General features: G+C 31.4%; 2 protein-coding genes across 2 annotated transcripts in view; both read right to left on the bottom strand.

Annotated features, from left to right (window-relative positions):
• LOC143631343 (3-hydroxyisobutyryl-CoA hydrolase 1-like) overlaps positions 1-15,647 on the bottom strand; it is a 30,424-nt gene that overhangs the window by 4,258 nt on the left and 10,519 nt on the right. The gene's annotated exons all lie outside the window — the stretch shown is intronic.
• LOC143631344 (3-hydroxyisobutyryl-CoA hydrolase 1-like) lies at positions 3,976-15,629 on the bottom strand. The gene is made up of 14 exons (XM_077100136.1): positions 15,612-15,629; positions 11,404-11,484; positions 10,912-10,980; positions 10,726-10,789; positions 9,670-9,749; positions 6,905-6,988; positions 6,747-6,831; positions 6,581-6,666; positions 6,382-6,500; positions 5,539-5,599; positions 5,332-5,430; positions 4,848-4,947; positions 4,640-4,683; positions 3,976-4,160 (listed from the first exon to the last, which is right to left on the bottom strand). Exons 1-14 carry the CDS (start codon positions 15,627-15,629, stop codon positions 4,023-4,025), a joined length of 1,128 nt encoding a protein of 375 aa, XP_076956251.1. The 3' UTR covers positions 3,976-4,022.

Here is a 15,647-nt window from a genome sequence, read left to right as displayed (position 1 = left end):
TACCTGGAATATGAAGAGTTATAAATAAATATTTATATAATTTATAAATCATCATCACTTGTCAAGGTACTGAATTCATAGTGTTACAACAACTGCTGCTAATTAAGGATTTTAATCAATCGACAAAAATCAATTTCAGTTCTACTTACAACACTAAATCACTTAGGGCTGTTATTGGATTTTAATAATCTCAACTTTGACCAATTGACCATGATTAATCTCAAATGAAGAAATGTTGTTTTCTAATAGTCTCAACTTCTAACATATTTTCCTCCGGCCAGCAATCTTATACGTATTTTCTATGTTATAAAAAATCTAACATGGTTACTTTTCAGCCGGTATTGGATTGCTGGAAGAAAATACGTTGAAAGTTGGGACTGTTGAAATATATTTCTTCATATGGGATTAATCCCGAACAATAGGTCAAAGCTGGTATTGAATTGCTGGAAGAAAATAAATTGAAAGGTTACCAAATAATAAATGACAATTTGCAATTTAAAGCGATCTAAACACTCAACCGTGCGACACAAAAAAGAAAGAAGCACTATAAGTGTAAATCAAAGATGTGGAAAGTAGAATCAAGCTAACAGCATTGTGTAATTTCATCATATAAACATCCAAATATACAGAAATAATACATGACTTGTTCGCGCCATGACCATCAACGATGGATTGTAGAGCGACTAAACAATGACCTTGCGAAACAACAATTTATTGTAGAGGAACTTAACGTAACAACATTTGTTTTATGTGAATAGAGGTCATCCATCATCTTTTTGTATTGAACACAAATGTTTACCGCTTTTCTTTATAATTCAATCTATAAGTTACCCTCCCTTACACACACACACACACACACACACTAGTTTGAGCCCCGTGTTACGGGGGTTATTTAGGTTTTGTTTTTAATCGTTTTGCTGTTTTATATTTTGTAATGATTTGTTTTATATTTTACATAGTTTTGTTTTGATTTAACACATATATTAGTTTGTCACGCAAATTATATTTTTTTACGTATGAGCTCTTCCAATTGAGATGCGTAGGGTTTTTAGATTTTTAACGAACGAACACAAACATGGATTTTTTTAAACGTGCATACATGAATATAAATATTTAATTATCTTATGGAAAATGGGAGGTTGATGTAGGTGACGATGGTGGTTGATGCATGAGATGGAAGGTTGATGATAGTGGGTGGAAATCATAAGTTAACCGATGATGAAAATGATAGACCGGTGACGTAGAATATGTAGAGGAGAGAAATTAAATTAGGTATGTATTAAATCAAAACAAAACTACATTAAAAAAATAAAACAAACCATTACAAAATATAAAATAGCAAAACAATTAAAAAAAACTTAAACAAACCCCCGTAATATTGAGGCTCAAACTAGTATGTGCGCGCACGTGTGTGTATGTATATAAACTTAACATAACAACTTTTGTTTTGTCCAAATCATCATCTAGGAATGTAACCTAACAACTTTTTTTTTTATTTGATGTTAACACATGCCAAATGCCATCCACAGTTGTTTTGTAATGTACACAAATGGTGACTTTTTACAGATTTCTCATTATTTTATATGACATCACCTTTAAAAAAATTATATAATAGAGTAAATTTTTTATTTTTATTTTAAGTATTATATTGCTATATATAAAATGACAGTTAAAATAATATAAAAATTATGGTGTATAACACTTTTGTGCTAAATTTTCATTAGATGCGAGAGTTTATATTTTGTAAACCAAAATGCTCTTTAATCCTAACTTTATAGGGAGTGACAGATGTCATCCTTATAATACAAAATACACTTTGTAAAGGATCCTCCTTGTATAAATATTTTAATAGATGAAGAAAATAATGTTTTGATGTGGAAGAGACCAATATGATATATCATGAAAACTCATATGAAGATGAATTGATGGATATTGATGGGATTTTTCAAAATAGAATGGTGGTTTCCATTTTTTTAAAGGACTTAAAATGGGGTTTCTAAATAGTTTTGAAATAAAAGAAATGCAAACTAGAATTTAATGGGTATAGTTTGTTAAAATGTAAAAAATTTAAATTAAGTTTAACTTGTTTTAATTAAAACGATGTATTTTTGATGGATTTTGCATAAGTTAGATGCGTAATAGCCTCATATTCACATAACAACAGCAAAGCGGTTTGCCATTATTTGTAAAAACAAATGAATAACACTTTTGTGCATAAGTTAGATCATAAAATAAAGCTTCCCCGCCCATCCAAAGCATAAGGTATAATCGAATGACGAGTGGCCAAAATGGTGAGGCATCCCCTAGCTTCGCGTATTTTCAAATATGTGCAACCGAGGAATATTAAGTAGTCACATTTTGGTGCAAGTGCAAGACTTGTGGTGGCAGTGGGCTTGTTAACTGTTCGCGTTGTATTGGGAAGGGAGAATATCGGTTTTTAATGGGGTTTCGGTTCATGAAAGAAGATGAATCTGAAGGTCAAGAAAATATGAAGGTTCGTGATGTGTTACGAGCTCGCAAAAGTGTAGATGATTTGCTCCCAAATAATGATATATCTTAATGGAATATGTCGAAAATGTACATCATTTAAGTCTTTGACTCTGGTGAGTTATTATATAAATCTCTGTAAATCTCTCGGTATACATTTGGTTAAGGTTATGTATAGTAAATGTTTGTGAGTAAACTAACACTTGGGAATTAATATGTATATATAATTTAAGTAGGGCTGAAATTCGCGTTTTAACGGGTTTAACATACTAGAAACGACGCACTAAACACAAGTATCAAACATGAATATGACTCATTTAACTACTTTATATGTCATGACTATAAGACAGTTTTAGGTTTCATGTACCAATAAGGGAAAATAATGGAGTCTATCATACTAATTTCAATTATAAAAATAAAAAAAAATCACAGAACCTTTTTTATTAACATGTCATGTTGTGTTTTAAACATGTACCTAATTGTCAACCCTAAATTTAAATGGAGGTTAAAACTTATTTCAATGTTACACTTTCAGTTCCTATACAATACTAATTGACACTTTAGGAGTAAAATTGTATTATTGTAACAGTATATGTATTTTCTTTGTATATGTTTAGAACTACTTTTGTCATTAGAGGATATTTTAGTCACTGAAAACTGCAAATATAATGGTGTAAACTCTCTTTTAACGGTATTGTAATTGATAGTTCATGCATGGGATTGAATTATATATATAGTATAATTAGAAAGTTTGGTGTCACAAAAGATTTTTTAAAATTTTATTTGTTTTGTTTGTTTTTAGGTAAATCATTTTGATCTATAATCAATTATGATGTGTTAGTGTATTGGTTGTTGGCAATTTGTCAGTGGTTAGAAGAAAACTATAGATAATGGTGTGCAAGTTCGAAATATAGTTAAAGGGATAATAATGCTTATTTTTGGTTATGTGGAGAACTCCAATTGATTTTTTGGGTTTCTTTTCTGTTTTTTATAATTATTCTAATTTTGTTTTTATAAATATGTTAATTTGTCGAAATTATTATTTGGGTTTATTTATGATACCGTAACGAACCTACATGCTACCCATCGAAGTCGAGTCGATTCGTCGCCACAGCGTCTGAGTTTTGCTGGTTAAATAAGCGTCATTTTAAACATGTTAATTTTCGTACCATAAGCTATACGCTATACGAGTGCCATTATTATACCAAATTCACGTAGTTCGCCACCTCAATGCGTGTTTTACCAACAACCGGAATCGACAATTGTCGGGTTTTACCAACGCTCGAGTTTTAACGAATGACGCCACCCTATTGGTCGACCTCAATTTTTATAACCTTTTTGTTTTATATTTAGTATTAGTTCCAGTACAATATGAATATATTACAATGGGGGTGATCAAACGCAGTTCCAAACATGCCTCTACCATAAACTAATTATCAGTTATTACACATAAGTTGTAAACCGGATTATTCTTTTGACATTTTGACATCAATTATCATTAGTTTGAAGTCACTAAGGTACAACACAAGTTTATCTCACAGCTTAGAAATTGCATATGAAGTTAAGTTTGACCTAATAGGGAGTTTGAGGTCTTGCCAATCTTGATCATCTAGTGGTGCAAAGTAATAGTCAACCACATCATCGCTAACAAACTCGAGTTTTGAAGGTTCCCACTAAAATCAAGAAACAAAGAAAATGTCAATTGAGGTGTTATTAAATTAAAAAAATATATTATTATCGTAATAGTATAGTTTTGTAGGATGCAGTTGTTGTATGCTAATGCCTTAACGTACGGTAGGTACGCGAGACGCTCAAGGGAAAACAACAAAGGCAAAAACCTAAAACGCTCACAAAACTTAAACGCTCAAAAAACGGTCTTCGTGAAAAAAGTGAAAAATTAATCGATTAATCATCCAAAACTGTTTTTTTCGGTGAACAAATGATTGATTGGACATGTATTGACAATTCCGAGATTTTTGGATGTGATTTCATGGATCGATTAGTGAAAAAATGGATTCGCGTACGTAATGTACGTTAAGCATTAGTGTATTTGATCTTTTCACTAGTTTTATAATCATATTCGAAACACTATATCTGAACCCATTTTGACCTCATACCCAATCTGCTTGACACACTCATTACTATGTTTTACCTTTGGATTCTTATCTTTATCAATCATCAATGACCTATATCCCTGTAATAGAAAGAGTTGTGGTTTTATTTATTTTGTATTTAAGATAAATGGTTCATAATCAAATACTTTGAAACTTTTTTAAAAATAAATCATCATCATTATCGTACACAGTAAATTCCACAAATAGTAAAACTATAGAATAAATAAAAGTAATAAATTGGTATCTCGAAAAAATCCCTACAGTATACTGCTTGCATTACTTTACAAGATATTATGTATTCACGGATAAGACATTGAGCCACACCTTGAAATCTCCCTTCTCTAATCTGCACATCATAACTTCATAAATTCATAAAAAAATTTCCGTAATTTTAACCATATATGCACGTCATAGGCGGTTTGTCCCAACTGTCATACTTGCGTTTGGTGTTTCCCCATTTTTTTTTTCAATTTTGATTTATTTCTTTATCTATATCGAAAACACATGAATCTTTTTCAAAGTAATTGATGCACTTATTAACGCGATCACTTTCAATATTTCAAAATTTAGCTGGACGTGTCATGTTTAGACTTACCGTGTAAAAAGGGTGTTAGATGTAATGGATTCAACATTCAACATTATAAACACTATTTTTAAGATTATTTTGTGGATTATTCTATAATTCCGCCATGCGACACAATTTTAAAATGAGGGCACGGTAAATACTTACATAGCGAAGAGCAATTTTGAGACCCGTTGGTGATACTTTCTTTAGGGCCTTGATAGTCCATAAGATCCAATCATCCATGTTTCTATCGGCCTCTTTCTCCTAGCAACGGTGAACAAGTTTTATCACAAAAATTTAAAGAATAAGCGATTTTTACGAAAGAACAAAAATGCATGAAAAATGTACACACTTCATGTTCTTGGAACTTACAAGTGCGGAGATAATTTCTTCAACAGTTCTTTTAGAGAAACACCTATCAATGGTTATTAACCTGAAACATAGGGTAACAAAACTCAAGTTAATCTCCTATTAACGGTGTATTTGTGGGGCCCGGTGAGTGATGAAGACGGAAGCAATCAAATGGCTCTAGAATTCTCTAAGCTTAACAGTGGCGGATCCAGGAACTTTCACCAGTGGGGGGAAAATATGTTCGATATAAACACTCGGTTGTAACGGGCCAAAACAGGTCGAGTATAATGAGTCAAAACAGGTCGCTTGTGCAAGTTTTGGTTTTAAAAGCTACATTGGATAAATCAATTCAACTTAAAGAAAAAAACATGTAGAATGAATAGCCACTATGTCCGGACTCAGGAGCCTTGTAGTTGTATAGACCTATGTACTCCATCGTCAGTTACCCACTTACCCGTGCATCAAAAATATATATGCAGAAAAGTAATAATTAATGCATACTATTGCTTTAAGTGTTGATATTATAGCCAGTTCAATAAAAAAAACAAGAAATTGATTTGATGTTTTCCGTTTCCAGTTTGTTAGACTAAACTAAACACACGAGTTAGATAAATTAGAGCTTCTCATTTGGGTTTTCTAAAGGCCAAGGTGCATTCTTAATTTTGTCTTTGGGGGCATGTGGATTTTTTCGTGGATTTCACTAACATATTAAGCTTGATAGGCTAATTTCAGTGGGGTCCATCCTACCCCTGAAGCATGAAAGAATCCGCCTATGAAGCTTAATCAAAAGCTTCAAAACCAAAGAAATCTCTCAGAAAAAAAAATAAGTAAAGAAAACCATACAAAAATATGGGCAAGACATACCGAAAATACTGATTGTTTTCTTTCAACTTGGGATTTTTAAAGTCATGTATAATATTATCGATAATTTCAGGATCACCGCTATTTGCTTTGCATAATGCATCTTCTAATGAGGATAACTTCTGTGCATAGACAAATTATATGCATGTCAGTCAAGAATTAATAACATATTTAAGCTTAAGATCATCAAGATGAAACGAACCTCTAACGGGACGAAGTGTGTTGCAAGACCACATACAAGCATTTCAGCACCATCCAATCTCGCACCCGTAAGGCCTACATATTCTCCTGCCATTATATTAACTTAAATTAAGATCATGTTATTTTGTTTAATGTTATAAGATACAATGACAATAAGAAATAATCACCAAAGAATCCGGGTAGTCTTGATAAGAAATACGAGGCACCTACATCCGGGAATGACCCTAATGCAGTCTCTGGCATTGCAAAAACCTGCAATATCATACCATCAAATTTGTTAACCGTGAAAAAGAATGTGATCACTCTAATGAACCAATATACGTACCGTATTATCTGTGACAACTCGAAATCTACCTTGTAATGAAATGCCTGCACCGCCTCCCATAACAAGTCCTTTAAGGAGTGACACCTTCAAGTATGCTCTCAAAGATTATTATCAAGGCTGCAAAAGTCGCTAGACGGATCCTAGGCAGCCGACTGGAGTGTACTCGGATATGGCAAATATAAAGAAAACTAATTTTTGGATATTCTATATATATATATATATATATCTATAATATATATAAACGAAAACATAAAAATCATACGTGTCGCGATGTGGTCGCTCCCATTTTTTTGGAGTCACCAGATTTGCTTGATTTTTAAATGGAGGCTTCTCATGCATTTGACCCGAATTGATGGGTATGGGTCTTACCAAACCCAGATATTCCTTAAACAGGTTATAACATCTCATTAAATAAAAAGTTATTCTCACCAAATTACTGATGTAAAAATCCTATAAAATTGGATATACTAAATAATTAATAGCTTATTTATTTTAAAAAAGATATATATATATATATATATATATATTATTTAAATTAAAAAACCAATTTTATAGTAAAAAAAATAAACGGGTCTTGGGTCTCATCAAACCATAAGTATATTATTAACTTTCATACATATTATTTATAATTAAAAAAACCAATTTTATAGTAAAAAAATTAAACGGGTCTTGGGTCTCATCAAAACCATATAGCTTTTAAACCCCGTTATAACATCTCTTTTATTTGTGAAATAATTTATCATCAAACCATAAGTATATTATTAACTTTCATACAATAAAAAATATAAATTCAAAAAATAAATAAATATTAGAACAAACAATATAAAACAACCCCCGTAATACGGGGGACAAAAACTAGTATATATATATATATAAACGAAAACATAAAAATCCTACGTGTCACGATGTGGTCGCTCCCATTTTTTTGGAGTCACCAGATTTGCTTGATTTTTAAATGGAGGTTTCTCATGCATTTGACCCGAATTCATGGGTATGGGTTTTACCAAACCCAAATATTTCTTAAACGGGTTATAACATCTCATTAAATTAAAAATTATTCTCACCAAATTATTGATGTAAAAATCCTATAAAATATGATATACCAAATTATTGATGTAAAAATCCTATAAAATAGGATATACTAAAAATTAATATCTTATTCTCACAAAGGATATATATATTATACTAAAAAACCAATTTTATAGTAAAAAAAATAAACGGGTTTTGGGTCTCATCAAACCATAAGTATATTATTAACTTTCATAAATATTATTTATAATTAAAAAAGCCAATTTTATAGTAAAAAAAATAAACGGGTTTTAGGTCTCATCAAAACCATATAGCTTTTAAAGCGGGTTATAACATCTCATCTATTTGTGAAACAATTTATCATTAAACCGTATATTACTAACTTTCAAACAATAAAAAAAATATAAATTCAAAAACTAAATAAATATTAGAACAAACAATATAAAACAACCCCCGTAATACGAGGGATAAAAACTAGTATATATATATAAATGAAACTTCCCTAAATTTTCTCAAGTTATCAGATTGCGTTATTTGTAAATGAATGTTTCTCATTCATTTGTTCTGAATTCACGGGTATGGGTCTCACCAAACCCGTATCACTCTTAAACGGGTTATAAGATTTCAATATATTAAAAATTAATCTTATCAAATATTTGATATGAAAATCATATAAAATATGAATATAATAAAAATTAATATCCAGTTTTTTTAAAGAGATTATTTATAATTAATAAACAATTTTATAGTAAAAAAAGATGGGTCATGGGTCTCACCAAACCCATATAGCTTTTATAACGGATTATAGCATCTCATTTATTTATGAAACATTTTCATCGTTAAATCCAAAGCATATTATTTTCTTATGATAAATAAAATTAAAATCCTAAAAAAATATTTAAATATTCAAAAAATAATGTAAAACAACCCCGTAATACGGGGATAAAAGCTAGTGTATAATATCATAAGTTCCTAAATATTTATAACAAAATTGGTGAATATCAATATAAACAAGAGAAATACATTTTTAAATACTAAATTATTCTAAAAATTGCTAATCATTAATTAAAAAAAATGATATTCGTTTTTTAAAATTATAGAATTACGAATTATGTTTTATTTTTTTAATTGACCAACTAGATCTGATTTTTGGTGAGGTTGACCGCATTTGATCGGTTTTTAGTAACTAGGCGGGGTTAAAGAAAGTTGCATCGGGCTCGGCGTCATACCCTGTAGCGATTACCAAGGCCGGCAATAAGGGAGGGCCGGGTGGTCGATGGACCCCGGCCCGACACCCTGATAGGCCCGGATTTTGAAAAAAAAATTATATAATATATTTTTATGAAAAACAATATGTATATATAATGCTTAAACCAAATTACACAACCACTAGTTTGGTTTGGTGGTAAAGGGGCGTGGCTTTCAACCAAAAGGTTCTAATCTCACTTGAGACATTTTAACCTTATTTTTATTAAAAAAAGTATTTTACACAACCAAATCATAAGACCCAAAAAATTAAGGCTTATTAAAAAATAAAATTGTTTAAACCCAATAAGGTACCCTTTTTATTAAGGCCCAAAAAAATTTTCATCTCTGGCACAATATTTATAACCGTTCTCGGAGTCGGACCTGACGATTACTAGGGGAGTACTCGGCCGGCCTACTTTTACAACATTTATTATTAATCATAAATATGAACTCTGTGGTCAATGCAAGATTTTACTACTTTGTGTTACCTGGATTTTGGTGTAAGTTGCACTCAGATAATTCAATGTATATGCTGTTTGGAAAAAACTTTCACGTTGTTTCGAGCTAGCTGATACAATTATAAAATAACTATTTCATTAGAAAAGCAACAAAGCACCATCATGTAACTAGGTAAGTAATACGTTGTATTTATACTAGGGGTTTTGTTTATACCCTACTTGATTAAGATGGAACCTCAACAACCCGAACCCGATTAAAACTTGAAACCCGAAGGTAGTATTAGGTTCTGTAATTGGGTTAAAAAAAAGTTTAATAGGGTTAAATCGATTAACCCGAGCTTTCATAAAAAAAACGTCAATTATACATTTATACATATACATACATAATCAATGGAAAAGTCTAGTTTTCCGTCCATATGTTTCATTTTTTTTTTGTATGTATGTATTTTTTTTTTAAACGGCAAATTAGGATCACTCACGGACCACTGGAGTATTATCATGTCAACAGCAGAACCACACGATCATATCCATCTCCACTAGGCAATAATGGCTAACCACCAATTCATGAGGAAACCCAATAAATCTTGGGAAAACCCCCATATGGGATCCGAACCCAGAACCTTATGGTCCCTAAGGCTTATCCCATCACCAAGATGCCACTAGGCTATAAAGCCATGTATATATATGATTATTTTTATATGAATATAACGATTTGACGTTTTCTTTTTAAGTTTATACTATTGGCTTATACTCTTTGGATTTGGCATCGTACTTATTTAGTTTGACATTTTTAGTTAATATATGTGTATACTACATAAGTTTGAATGAAAGATCATATTGTGAGTTTTTATATTTGACATTTTTGCTTATTATCTATAATATAATAAATAGTTAAATACCATGCTAAGTTAAATTGTAAAGTATGCATTCCAACTTGTACTTAAAAGCTTGAATACTGATTAACCCGAAATCAAATAGCCCTAAACCGATTAAGCGGAATCTTATTTGGGTTGGTAAACGGGTGGGAATCCTATAACATAAAACTCGAAAAACTCAAAACCCGATTTAAAAACCCTGACAATTAACCACACTTTATACCATTAATAACAGCTGGAATATCACCACCAACGCTAAATGCCTTTCCTTCACCCTGCATCCAAATTTTGGTGTAGGCCTTAACTTAATAAAAATTTTGAATTACGAAATACATTTACTATACGTATTTCTGCCTTTACTGCAAGAAATATATTTTTTGTTGGGATGACGAAGTACCTTAACAATTATCAGCTTGACACTGTGATCCTCTTCATAGGCACGAAAGAGTTCCAAGAGCCGAGATTCCTAGAATGATATAAATAAGTTATCACGTTTACCTTTCGTTCACACAACTTTAGTTCAGCGTCACAAACTTTGTTCAGCGTCACAAACTTTGCCACTCACCTGCCACACCACCCATTAACGTCCCTTCAAACCACAACACTCCCCACACCTTCCCTCCATCTAGCCATCCGGTAACACCCAACGGGTTAAAAATGGTGTCCACCCTCATTTCAGCCGATCATTTTTTTGTTTGTTTGTTTATAAAACTTTTTTGAATAACTAATCAAACCACAACACTATTGTTAGAGAGTTGTTAGTTAAAATCCACGTACTGCTAACATGACGTGACGTGACGCTTTAACCAACCTCTCCACAACACATACTCTCATAACTGATAGAAAACTATGGCGGTAACTTACACCTTTAATGTATTCCATATCTTACCATTTCAAGGGACAGAGCGTTTAGTTGCTTAGGCCTGTTTAATTTGATGGTTCTAACATCTGAGTTCTGTGTAACCAATACCTGGAATATAAAGAGTTATAAATAATTTATACATTTTAATTTAATTAATCCCTAATTCCTAATATAATTGAATTATCACTCGTCAAGCTATTAAAAGTTAATCCTTTAGTAGTTATTATGAAATTATGAATTAACTGGTCACCTATCCCCGTATTACGGGGGTTTTGTTATATTATTTGTTTTTAATATATATCTATTTTTTGAAATTCTACTTTTTTATTGTATGAAAGTTAATAATATACTTATGATTTGATATTAAATTGTTTCACAAATAAATGAGATGTTATAACCCGGTTTAAAAGCTATATGAGTTTGATGAGATTCAAGACCCGTTTATTTTTTTTACTGTAAAATTGGTTTTTTAATTATAAATAATATATATCTTTTTTTAAAATAAATTAGGTATTAATTTTTAGTATATTCCTACTTTATAGGATTTTTTATAAAATATTTGGTGAGATTACTTTTTAATAATATATTTATAGTTTGATATTAAATTGTTTCACAAATAAATGAGATGTTATAACCCGGTTTAAAAGCTATATGAGTTTGATGAGATCCAAGACCCGTTTATTTTTTTACTATAAAATTGGTTTTTAAATTATAAATAATATATATCTTTTTTTTAAATAAATTAGGTATTAATTTTTAGTATATTCCTACTTTATAGGATTTTTTATAAAATATTTAGTGAGATTACTTTTTAATTTAATGAGATGTAATAACCCGTTTAAGAAATATCTGGGTTTGATAAGACTCATACCCGTGAAATTCGGGTCAAATGCATAGGAAGCCTTCATTTAAAAATCAAGCAAATCCGGTGACTCCAAAAAAATGGGGAGCGACCACATCGCGACAAGTAGGATTTTTATGTTTTCGTTTATATATATTATAGATAGAAAATAATTCAAATAAAAAACAATTGTTTTGTGAGAAGTGTGAGAAGACTTTATAATAAAACACACCATCCAAATAGAACATTATCCATGTAAATAGGAAACTATACGGTTTTTAAAAACTACCAATCTCAACCACTAAATCCTAGATCCAATGGTCTAGATCTATTCTTATGATTCTTACAAACTATTATTTTTTACGTGTGTGTGTATATATGCATACTTATGTTTCTCCTTAAGCATATTTTAATTTCATTGTTTCAATTTCCTTGTAAATTTGTAATCATTTGTTTGAATTTAGGAAAATCCAGAAAATCACCCAATAGCTGTTGTTAATCTCAATTATACCGGAAAAAAGACATGGACCATCAGTTATGTGTAATTAATGGATTAGAACAATAACAAGAAACTTGTAATTAGCAAGAGATTAATGTACCATGATTTTAATAGAAAAAACTAGGTTAGTTACATGTGTTACACACATGTAGAAAATAAAGAAAACGTAATATATATGTGTTATATTTAGAATAACGGATAACTTTACACAATTAAAACATAATAATGATTTGATTTTGGTATATAAGAATAAGAAAAAATGAGATAAATCATCTGAATATTATACAATGCGTATATTGTGAAATATAGAAATGTCAATAATTAAATATAAGTTTGGTATTATACATGAAGAAAGAATGCATATTTATATATATTAAGTTAAAAAATCTAACACAATTACTATTTAAGTAAAGTTGGTAAGCATCTCTGTATCACACAACAATTTATTTTTCATAATTTTACAAAGTCTTACTTTCATGGACACAAGGCCACGGATTATAATAAAAAAAAACGGATCATAAAGGGGGAGGGGTGGTGGATGTAGTGGCATCACTCATCACACACCCCACCCAATCAAATGGTGCCACATCACCAACCCTAAATCCATCACATGTGATGGTTTTTTACTAGGGGTGGTGGTGTGGTGTGGTGTGGTGGTGTGTGATGGAATTTTTTTGTTTTTGTTTAGTTTTGTTTTTGTTCGATGTCTTGTGTTTATCGTGTTTACCTTTGTAAAGATGTTTTTAGAAGAATGTGGTCCATGTGGAGGTAGAGTATAAATTCCAAAAAATAAATACAAAACATATCATATAAGTGATATAACAGCTGGTTTAAAGTTAAAAATTAAAACCCCAAATACTCCACTACTCTCTCTTGTGTTCCGGCCAAATACTCCACAACCCCAAACATATCATATAGCCTTCAACACTCACACACACATATACATATATACACCCACATATACATATACATACACTCACCATCACCACCTTCTATCAATTCCCCCAAATTCTCACAAACCCTAATCTCACCACCACCACCACCACCAATGGCCGGATCCGAAAGATCCAACCCGCCAATTCATCCTTCGGCGACGAAGCCGAACACTCATCCGACGGATCCAAATCCGACCCACCACCTCCACCACCACCACCACCACCTTCCGATCAACCCGACTCCCACCAAACCCAGATCCAAAACCCCAATGATTTTGTTTTGGTTTTATATTGGTTTTTTATTTATTTAAACCCCCTCTCCTCCCAACGGCTACATCCCAACGGTACAATTTCTTGGAAACCACCACTCATCAAGTGTGATGGCCATCACGCAAATCCCATCTTTATCGCGTGACAAGGGGGCGACGACGGTGTGGAGAAGGTCACCACGCGTGATGGGTGATCCATCACGTGGTGCCCCGTCCCCCCTAAGTCATGATATAATATGAAATAGCTTACATGACATCTGCTTGACATCCTATATACAGGGTCTGGTTGAATATCATGCGAACAATATGTATTATTTTAATAGTATACTTAGATTAGATAGATTAGATAGATAGTTGTTTGATCTTTTGTGTGTGGTTTTTTAAGTCATACCTAAGTTATTAATAACATTTATTTGGTAATATATTACTAACTAATTCGAAGTTACAAGTCCGTTTTTTAATGTGATTTTATTAATTAAAAGTATTGTTAACCAAAATTATTTTAACCAAATAATAAAATATATTCATTCATATTTCTTCAAGTGCCTACACATATTCATGTATTATATGAGAATGTGTATATGGAAATAGAGCTAAATGTCATTTTAGTACCTGTGGTTTGTTTGATTATGCAACTTTAGTACCTTTTTTTAAATTTTATGCAAATGGTCACTTCACATTTCTAAAACTTGCCATTTTAGTACGTTTTTCTAACCTCGTTAATTTTTGCTCGTTAAGTCGGGGGTAAAATGGTAATTTCATTTATTTTATTCATTTCTTTTAAGTCGGGGGTAAGATTTCTGAACATTTCAAAACCATATGGACTAATTGTGTCAACTCCTTAAACAAAACAATCCCCAACCCCTTTCTCTCCCGTTTTCCCCAACGGCCCGCTGCCGGCAACCCGGCTCCTCTCCGGCCACATCTCCGGCCATGTTAATCGTTAATTATTAATTCAAACGCAATACAAATGTATTCAGAGGCCAATTATAATTATTAATTTACGTATACAAATCATTGACTGGATTGAACAAACTTGAACCACCACTTAATAATAATCAATCAGAACCCTACACAAGTTAAATCGAACCTTATAAAGACCCTTAGCATACTTGTCTGTGGATTTCGAACACACCAATGCCCTTAATTTTTCTCAACACCCTCTGTATGACTAAATCGGGACTCGCTGTCGCGTCATAAACTATGAACAAGCCAGCTACCCATCAATTCAACATCACCCAGGTATCATTTTATGTTCAATCAACTCAACTTCCATGAATGTGGACATTTCATCAATCAATTAGGGAATTTGAAAACTAGGGTTCTTGAGGATTGGGGAAATTTAGAACTTGTGTATATATTTAATATGAAGCAAACTTTTAATCTGCTAAATGAATAAAACAAATTAAATTACCATTTTACCCCCGACTTAATGAGCAAAATTTAACGAGGTTAGAAAAACGTACTAAAATGGCAAGTTTAAGAAATGTGAAGTAGCCATTTGCATAAAATTCAAAAAAGGATTTAAGTTACGTAATCAAACAAACCACAGGTATTAAAATGACACTTAACTCTATGGAAATATTACAAGTGTATGTTATTAGCATTATCTTTCATTCATTATATGTAGTATAATGTGAAAATAAAAAACTATTTCATTATATAAACATCCAAATATAAAAAAACAATACCTGACTTGTTAGCGCCATGATAATCAACAAAGAATC

The sequence above is a fragment of the Bidens hawaiensis genome, unplaced genomic scaffold (assembly GCF_021521415.1).
Source record: "Bidens hawaiensis isolate Kalapana, Puna unplaced genomic scaffold, B.hawaiensis_p1.1 tig00006061_1, whole genome shotgun sequence".
NCBI lineage: Eukaryota > Viridiplantae > Streptophyta > Magnoliopsida > Asterales > Asteraceae > Bidens > Bidens hawaiensis.
Note: the sequence above shows the minus strand (reverse complement) of the source record. Positions and strands in the feature narration are given on the sequence as shown.